The 9,300-nt window shown below is 40.7% G+C and overlaps 1 protein-coding gene across 1 annotated transcript; it reads left to right on the top strand.

Moving 5' to 3' along the window:
* Positions 1-1,738: 1,738 nt before the first annotated feature.
* Positions 1,739-9,224, top strand: LOC129820072 (protachykinin-like). Its single transcript, XM_055876911.1, has 5 exons — positions 1,739-2,400; positions 3,324-3,426; positions 3,660-3,683; positions 8,171-8,227; positions 8,387-9,224. The coding sequence occupies exons 1-5, from the start codon at positions 2,290-2,292 to the stop codon at positions 8,431-8,433; spliced, it is 342 nt and encodes a 113-aa protein (XP_055732886.1). The 5' UTR covers positions 1,739-2,289; the 3' UTR covers positions 8,434-9,224.
* Positions 9,225-9,300: the final 76 nt, after the last annotated feature.

The following is a 9,300-nucleotide window of genomic DNA, read 5'->3' as shown; positions in this document are numbered from 1 at the left end:
TCTGCTGCCAATGACTGGAACGAACTGCAAAAATCTCTGAAGCTGGAGACTCATATCTCCCTCACTAGCTTTAAGCACCAGCTGTCAGAGCAGCTCACAGATCACTGCACCTGTACATAGCTCATCTGTAAAAAGCCCATCCAATCTACCCCATCCCCATACTCTATTTATTTATTTATCTTGCTCCTTTGCACCCCAGTATCTCTACTTGCACATTCATCTTCTGCACATCCTACCATTCCAGATATACATGCTGTATATCGATTTTCCTACTGTATTATTGATTGTATGTTTGTTTATTCCATGTGTAACTCTGTGTTGTTGTATGTGTCGAACTGCTTTACTTTATCTTGGCCAGGTCGCAGTTGCAAATGAGAACTTGTTCTCAACTAGTCTACCTGGTTAAATAAAGGTCAAATAAATAAATTCAAAAATTAAAAGAAATGGTGGTGGCAGCATCATGCTGTGGGGATGTTTTCAGCAGCAGGGACTGGGAGACTAGTCAGGATCGGGGGAAAGATGAACGGAGCAAAGTACAGAGAGATCCTTGATGAAAACCTGCTCCAGAGCGCCCAGGACCTCAGACTGGGGCGAAGGTTCACCTTCCAACAGGACAATGACACTAAGCACACAGCCAAGACAACGCAGGAGTGGCTTCGGGACAAGTCTCTGAATGTCCTTGAGTGGCCCAGCCAGAGCCCGGACTTGAACCTGATCTAACATCTGGAAAGACCTGAAAATAGCTCCGCGGCGATGCTCCCCATCCAACCTGACAGAGCTTGAGAGGATCTATAGAGAAGAATGGGAGAAACTCCCCAAATACAGGTGTGCCAAGCTTGTAGCGTCACACCCAAGAAGACTCAAGGCTGTAATCGCTGCCAAAGGTGCTTCAACAAAGTACTGAGTAAAGGGTCTGAATACTTATGTAAATGTCATATTTCAGTTTTTATTTTCAATACATTTGCTAAAATTTCTAAAATCCTGTTTTTGCTTTGTCATTATGGGGTGTTGTGTGTAGATTGAAGAGGGAAAAAAACTATTGAATGAATTTTAGAATAAGGCTGTAATGTAACAAAATGTGGAAAAAGTTGAGGGACTGTATATGTTTTTGCTCGCTCTCTTTCTCTCGCTTTCTCTTTCTTTCAACCTCCATGATTTAGACTTTGTTTAAAAGCCCTGTGTGAGTGTCATGTAGGCCTACAGGACTATGTGTCCAGAACCATTGTCAAATATATCTGGGTAGAAAGGAAGAAAGCACACAGCATCCTCTTCTGAGAGAAGTCTATAGTGCCTATAAGTGATGGGGGACCTTATCTGTGTGATTTTAGAGGGGTTAGGGGGTTCAAAATGTTTATTTTTTTAAGACCAAGGTCACTGCAAATTGAGGTTCTGTAGGCCTATCTAAGATTTTTAAAAACATGTTTACTTTGTAAAGTAACATATGAAATCAGAAAAAAGATATGACTCCTGTTAACATGCCTTAGCAATTCTAATTATTCAATTTACAACTATTTATTTTTACAAAAGTTTAGAAAAGAGACTTTTAGAATCCAAACTTGTCAACTGCAATGTGAAGATTCTGGAATGTTTGTTGAAAACATCTTCCACTGATATATAAGATGCAAATCAACTTTCGTTTTATGATGAATTTGTTGCTTTGGCGTAGGACAGTCGTAAGGACTTACGTAGAAACCTTGAACTTCAGTGCGTCATCAGACTCACCTACTCCATTCGCTTCACTTGGACATTCCTATTACAACGGGAACAATAAGCAGAGTGCTAAGGAGGGTCATAGGGGAACGTTTGAAAGTAATATCGACCATATGCAAAATACCACGACGGATGTTAGTCATCACACAGCTCAAGTACATGTCAAGTAAATTTACTTGATTTAAAGCGAATTAAGATACCTGTCGCACTTCTACCCCTTGCTATATAACCTAGTGCAGTACCACAGTGTGGTCACAAAGACCCAACAGGACCAAGGTGTAGGCGCGGTAGAGAGACAGAGCGCGCGGACTGGAGCAGAGAGGGAACTGAGCGGAGGTTTCAACCAAGGAGGGAACATTTCATTTTTGCGCACGCTTAAGACAATTATATGGAGAGGAGACGATACCAATTTTCGCAGGTGTAAACATTGAGCTCTCAAAAGTCATAGAGAGTGGTTGAAAAACATTTCAACTCAGTTTACAAGTGCTTTAATAGCCTATTTCTACTTTTGAAAATAGAAACAAAAGAAGAAAGAATAGTTTTAGGGCGGAAGAGTTGCGCGCAACAAATAGCTGCATCATGAAATTACTTCTACCGCTTGTGATAGCTTTTATTGCTATTGCCCAATTTTTTTGTGAAGAAATTGGTCCAAAAGAAGATCTTGATTATTGGACAAACGATCAAATTACGGTAGGAATGATTTAATGATTTGACATAACAAGACAATTATATATATGTTTTGTTAGAATCGTCTAAAAAAAGAATAAAAAAATGGACATGTAAAAATGTAAAAATGTATGATTGCTTAACTATTGGAAAAAATATTGTTTAATTTAATGGCACAGCCTTGTGTTTTGTTTACCAAAATTGTTTAAACCTATTTTTTATCACACATGTTATAAAATATTTCACCTGTTTCGGAGAGTTTGGTGATGCGTAATTAAGTATGTATAGGGACAAAACATCAACCAACACAATTTATATATCGGGTGAAAGATTTGTTATGATTCATTGAGCGTAAATTATGAGCTCTTAGCTCAGTGTACAGCGATCATTACTTTAGTCCCAGATTGAAGCTTCATTCACATGTAGCGCACGTTCAACCTTTGACATTGCGGGTTGGGCGACTGCCAAGTCTCTGGGCGGCTCTTGGGGCATATTTCTCATAAACTTCAGTCAGATTGGGAACATTCAGCAGGTCGGCCTATGTGATCATTGCCTCGCCATTGAGGCAACACAGAGCGTTGTAACAAGGCGGGTGGGTTATATTATTCAATAAGGAAGGAACCAAAGGACCTGGGATGTCTTGGATAAGTGATGGACACTTTAATGAGCGCGTGGCCATTAGCAGCGGGCCCCTGCTTTTAGACTAATGTTGACTCTAGAAATATAGGCTACCCAGTCAGATAAAAATAGGATCGGATATGAAAGTTCACACCGGGTGTCTTTAGTGTAATATATTGATTGCCCTGCGAGATTAGATCTCGAGCTAAAAAAAATATACGATATTTTACGCAGAGCTATAGGCTTGTAGGCTATAAGGGAGTCTGTCTCCCCCTCCTCCTATACCCTATGTCTAATGTTCCGTTAATTTGATTTCCTCCCTCGTGCAGGGCGAGTGGCTGTCGTCTGACCCGTTCAAAGAGATACTGCGGAGGATGACGCGGAAACCGCGGCCTCATCAGTTCTTTGGCCTGATGGGGAAACGCTCCTCCGGTAAGACCGTGCCTCCTCGCGCCTCGCCCTGTTCCCATTCTTCAGTCTCTATTAGACACTTTCCCGTTTATTGCCATTAAAATGAATCACAGTAATTGCTATGCATTATTATTGCAATTCATAATTACAAACTGTATATCAATATCTTTACGCACGTTTTTTGCCTATTCATAAAGGAAAGACATTATTGTAGGTCTACATTGATTGATGTTTTCCCCCCTTTCTTCCAACAGCGAATGCACAGATAACCCGAAAAAGTAAGTGACAAACTCATAATTAATTCATCTTTTTAATTAATATTGGAGAAGATTTCCCAATAATTGTCCTTGCATACCAAAATATGAAGCCATGGTTTATTCAGTTATAATTAGTTTTACTGACATGTTACAAAGGCACAAGGACTGTGCATAACTGAGCAAGTGAGGCACAAGTGTGTAGGCTAGGCAGGCGCTGGTATCAGGCAAGGTTGGGGATTATTTGCACATCAGGTCAGGTGTTACAAGTTATGACGTTTGATGACGTTGACTCCATGAGTACTGTTCACCTGTACTTCATTCACCATGTGGGTTGTAGAGGTTCGTGCTAACCTTGCGTGGGAGGGAGAACACACACCAAATGTTGCCCAGCAGCAAAATAAGAAAATGCATGGGTTGAATAATGATATTTATTTTGCATAATGGTAAGTAAAAGTCAAACGAAAGAGAGGGAGAGAGAGAAAAAAAAGTGTTAGATGTTTTAATTAAATCACAACCCACACAGCTAACAGGTCGTTTGAGGGATTTAAGGAGACAGTAGGTGGTCTTCAATGCCTTGAAAACCCCAAAATTCCCTCGCTAGGGTACATCCTTTTAATTCTGCCTTGAAGACCTCTATTCCCTCACTAGGATACGTAGTCTTAAGTCTGCCTTGAAGACCACTCCATTTCTTCGCTAGGATGGTAGTGTTAATTCTGCCTTCAAGACCCCTTGACCCCTTGTTATGTCGTCTCGTCTCCCGCCCCCCCCCCCCCCCCCCCCCCCACACACACACACACACACATTTTTCCATGGGGTTTATAGAAATATCTAGCATATTCCATGCAATTCTACTCATTTTGCCATGGGGCAGAGAGATTATTTTTCTTAAATATTATATACATTTTACAGCAATTCTAACCATTTTGCCATGGGGTGGAGATAATTTTTTCAGTTTTAAAGATAATTTCCGGTAATTCTTCACATTTTGCCACGACTTATGCCATGTTAATGACATCTGAGTGTGACTAACGAAATCCATGGGGCCCCCCTGGAGTCAGTCAGTATTCGTCCATGATTACTACAAGTTTAGATAGCTGGCTAACTTACCAATGTAAAAATTGTTAGCTGACATGGCTAATTGAGCGACTCAGTGATGACATAACAAGAGAAAAATTGCTAATGCACAACCAAATTTTGAAATTGCACCTTGTGTATTCAACTATTCTAACTCTCAACAGTAAATTGAGACCCCGACTGAGTAAAACAATGTGATGACGTTGAATCAACATGGAAAAAGTCATCCAAGAAAGGAAATTTGTCAAACAACTTTGAACCTAAATCCAATGACATGGTGATATCATATTTTTTTTGACGCTGAATTTACTGTCGTTAACTTAACCAAATGTAAATCAAAACTGACATCTGTGCCCAGTGGGCGAGAGAGAGGAATATCCCACATCCCAGCATTTCGTAAATGACTCCCCTAATCAGCGAAAGGAGGCAGCAAGTTCAGCATAAATACATATAGTGCATTTAGAAAGTATTCAGAACCAATCCCTTTTAACACATTTTGTTACGTTACAGCCTTATTCCAAAATGGATTTTAAAAATAATAATCCTCATCAATCTACACACAAAACCCCATAATGACAAAGCAAAAACTGATTTTTTGAATATTTTGCACATTTATTACAAATTAAAGACATAAATTCCTTATTTACATAAGTATTCAGACCCTTTGCTATGAGACTCGAAATTGAGCTCAGGTGCATCATGTTTCCATTGATCATCCTTGGAATGTTTCTACAACTTGATTGGAGTCCACCTGTGGTAAATTCAATTGATTGGACATTATTTGGAAAAGCATACACCTGTCTATATAAGGTCCCACAGTTGACAGTGCATGTCAGAGCAAAAACCAAGAACACAGTGGCCTCCATCATTCTTAAATGGAAGAAGTTTGGAACCACCAAGACTCTTCCCAGAGCTGGCTGCGTAGCCAAACTGAGTAATCGGGGGAGAAGGTCCTTGGTCAGGGACCCGATGGTCACTCTGACAGAGCTCCAGAGTTCCTCTGTGGTGATGGGAGCACCTTCCAGAAGGAAAACCATCTCTGCAGCACTTCACCAATCAGACTTTTATGTTAGAGTGGCCAGACGGAAGCCACTCCTCAGTAAAAGGCACATGACAGCTCGCTTGGAATTTGCCAAAAGGCACCTAAAAACCAGATTCTCTGGTCTGATGAAACCAAGATTGAACTCTTTGGCCTGAATGCCAAGCGTCACATCTGGAGGAAACCTGGGACCATCCCTACGGTGAAGCATGGTGGTGGTAGCATCATGCTGTGGTGATATTTTTCAGCGGCAGGGACTGGGAGACTAGTCGGGATCGAGGGAAAGATGAATAGAGCAAAGTACTGCGAGATCCTTGATGACAACCTGCTCTAGAGGCGTTTAGGACCCCCCTTAAGCACACAGTCAAGACACAACGCAGGAGTGGCTTCGGGACAAGTCTCTGAATGTCCTTGAGTGGCCCAGCCAGAGTCCGGACTTGAACCCAATCTAACATCTCTGGAGAGACCTGAAAATAGCTGTGCAGCGGCGCTTCCTATCCAACCTGACAGAGCTTGAGAGGATCTGCAGAGAAGAATGGGAGAAACTCCCCAAATACAGGCGTGCCAAGCTTGTAGCCTCATACCCAAAAAGACTCGAGGCTGTACTCGCTGCCAAAGGTTCTTTAACAAAGTACTGAGTAAAGGGTCTGAATACTTATGTAAATGTGATATTTCCCATGGGGTCTTTAGAAAATGTTGAAGGACCGGTACCCCCTGTATATAGCCTCGTTATTGTTGTGTAATTTTCTTGTGTTACTTTTTGATTTTATGATTTTTTTAAAAACTTTAGTTTTTTTTGTAAATATTTTATTAACTCTATTTCTTGAACTGCATTGTTAAGGGCTTGTAAGTAAACATTTCATGGTAAGGTCTATACCTGTTGTATCCGGCGCATGTGACAAATACAATTTGATTTGATTTAAAATAAAATACAAATATGTAAATAAGGTATTTCTGTTTTTCGCTTTGTCGTTATGGGGTAGTGTGTGTGTAGATTGTTGAGGGAAAACAATACATTTTATAATAAGGCTGTAACGTAACAACATTTGGAAAAAGTCAAGGGGTCTGAATATTTTTTGAATTTACTGAATATCTGGTATGTGTTGCAGGAGATTTGATGCAGGCATGACTGTACGTCAGTCATCATTAGAGGAAAGGAGAGAGAAAGAGAGAGGGGAGGGAGATAGAAGGAGCAAGAGAGAGAGAGAGGTAGAGAGAGATAACAAAGGAGAGAGAGGAATGGAAGGAGAGAGATGTGGAAAGAGCAAAGGTGAGCGAGAGAGGGAGGCAGAGAAAGGGGGAGAGAGAGAGTGCTTCAATCAATGCCCCAAGGACATTTAGGCATTAAATTAGATTGGTTACGCGGATGATGGAAAGATGGACCCGATGATCTCACCCTTCCATTCACACAAACTTTTGAATATAATATATACATTATACAGTATATATATATATTATATATACATTATACAGTATACATATAATATAATATATACATTATAATATATTACAGTATATAACACACAATGGAGTTGTGTTTATGCACTTATGACGTCCGGAGGGAAAACTGAGAAGAAAATTGCAAGTGACTCGTGACTAGACCACCAATGGAAGTTGCACCGGATGTCGTCGCCCGTTATGATCATCATGATTCCCAAACCCCTGATGTGTTGCCAGATAGGGTATGTTGACAGATAGGTTATCCCAGGGGTCTCACGCAGAGTTTTATAACCCCACCACTCCCCCTTCTCCCCCACATCCTCCCGTCTCCCCCATTCCCTCCACCCTTATACTGTATTCTATTCCATTAGTGTGATTGACAGAGTCTGACAGAGACGTCCGTCAGTCTGTGATGCAAGTGTCCCCTCAGTACGTGCATCCTATCCCGCCCTCCTAGGAAAAACAATCTCCAACCACTACCCTTCCTTCCAAAATGTGTGGGTGGCCGCCACTATATTTCTCAGTCACTAGGAAAAGGGGACGGGGACTGAGTCCATCCATCAATTTGCACAAGACTAGATATCTGCCAGAGTAAGGGGAGTGTAGATATTATTCTACACACTCTCCTCTCACCATTTAGGTTATACACTATTCATTGCATCACTGACTAAAATGATTGGTCACACGTTATTTGGATAGTCCAGATAGATGTTCTACAGATGGTCATACTGTCAACACACTATCTGTTGATAAGCAACTGCTTGCTAAGGTTACCTTTAGGGTTAGAATAAGGGTAAGGGTTAAGGTTAGGGCTAGGGTTAAGTTTAGGGTCAGGGTGTAAATAATATTGTCAGTTACTGGAAAAACTCACACCTTTTTGTTCTGCACACTAGTCACTGCATCACTCATTGTCTATAATTGCAGTGTCAATGGTATTGGCTGTCTTCTGTTTCAGGGCATAAAATGAACTCCTTTGTTGGATTGATGGGCAAGAGGAGCCAAGACGAACCAGGTACAGGCCTCATATTATCTTTTTACACTACTGAGTCGAACCGAGCTGTTCTTAGCTGGCCTGGTTACGAATCCACAGTAATTGCTGGAACTGTGCTAAAAATGACAATCTAAAAATAATCTGTGCTGTGTTGTTTACAAGCTTTCTCTTCCACTATAGATTCATATGAGTGGAACACACAACAGAACTACAACAAGCGCCGCTAACCAGTTAATCTGTATTCAGTCCTCTGCTATTGGTCCGCTTCTCAACAAGTCATCCCTACAGAAGATTGGAAGGCGTGTCTGATGCGTAGTTTTGTTTCCTCCAAAATATGTGTAGTCAAATTTATTGTAAATTACCGTAATAAAATGTCTGTTTTCACATCGTGATGATGTAGCTGTACTGTACTTGACGGTGCCAAATTGATTTGTTCAGGAAGAATGCAGGAGTGTGATCTGAATAGGGTTACAAAATTCTGTTCGTTTTCCTAATAATTCCCAGGTTTTCCAGAAATTCCAGTTGGAAGATTGGAATTAGAAGGGAAATCATAAGAAGGACATTTCCAGAATATTCCAACTAGGATTTCTGGGAAAACCGGGTAAATTTGTGAAAGCTAGTGGACTGTTGTCACCCTCGGTGTGAACTGATACCCCTACCGTACCTTACAGAAACATTATGTTATTTAATGTATGTCAAAGTATTAGTACCATCACCATGTCATAGGTTCCAGAGAATACTGTTGTCGTGGACCATCAAAGCAAAGCTCTACCCCAGGGTATGTAGAAAATTGCACTGCCAATCCCACTGTCTAGTGCCTCAACTGTTTTAATCACAACTGATTGTGCTGTAAATAAACGAAATACTCTGGTACACTACAGACATGCTGCTCCATCAGGACATGCTCTCGTTTAAATTGACTGTAAATCAAACTGTCATGTTTCTGAAACCAAAACGTATGGTATGACAGAATACTTGTATGTAATTGTGGCTTGACATATTAAAACTATTTTCTTTATTGGTGGAACTTTAATTTCTTATTTTCACTGGTGGACTATGCTGTGTAGAGGGTGTTGATAATGTGGAGTGGTCCA

The sequence above is a fragment of the Salvelinus fontinalis genome, chromosome 22 (genome assembly GCF_029448725.1).
Source record: "Salvelinus fontinalis isolate EN_2023a chromosome 22, ASM2944872v1, whole genome shotgun sequence".
Classification (NCBI taxonomy): Eukaryota; Metazoa; Chordata; class Actinopteri; order Salmoniformes; family Salmonidae; genus Salvelinus; species Salvelinus fontinalis.
This window is presented reverse-complemented; position numbering and strand designations above follow the sequence as displayed.

What these genes read in the sequence shown, in the direction of transcription:
- LOC129820072 (XM_055876911.1), top strand. Translation starts at nt 2,290, where the DNA reads ATGAAATTACTTCTACCGCTTGTGATAGCTTTTATTGCTATTGCCCAA. An exon ending in GATGGGGAAACGCTCCTCCG is followed by an intron (nt 3,427 to 3,659) that starts GTAAGACCGTGC and finishes TTCTTCCAACAG; the next exon opens with CGAATGCACAGATAACCCGA. An exon ending in GAGGAGCCAAGACGAACCAG is followed by an intron (nt 8,228 to 8,386) that starts GTACAGGCCTCA and finishes CTTCCACTATAG; the next exon opens with ATTCATATGAGTGGAACACA.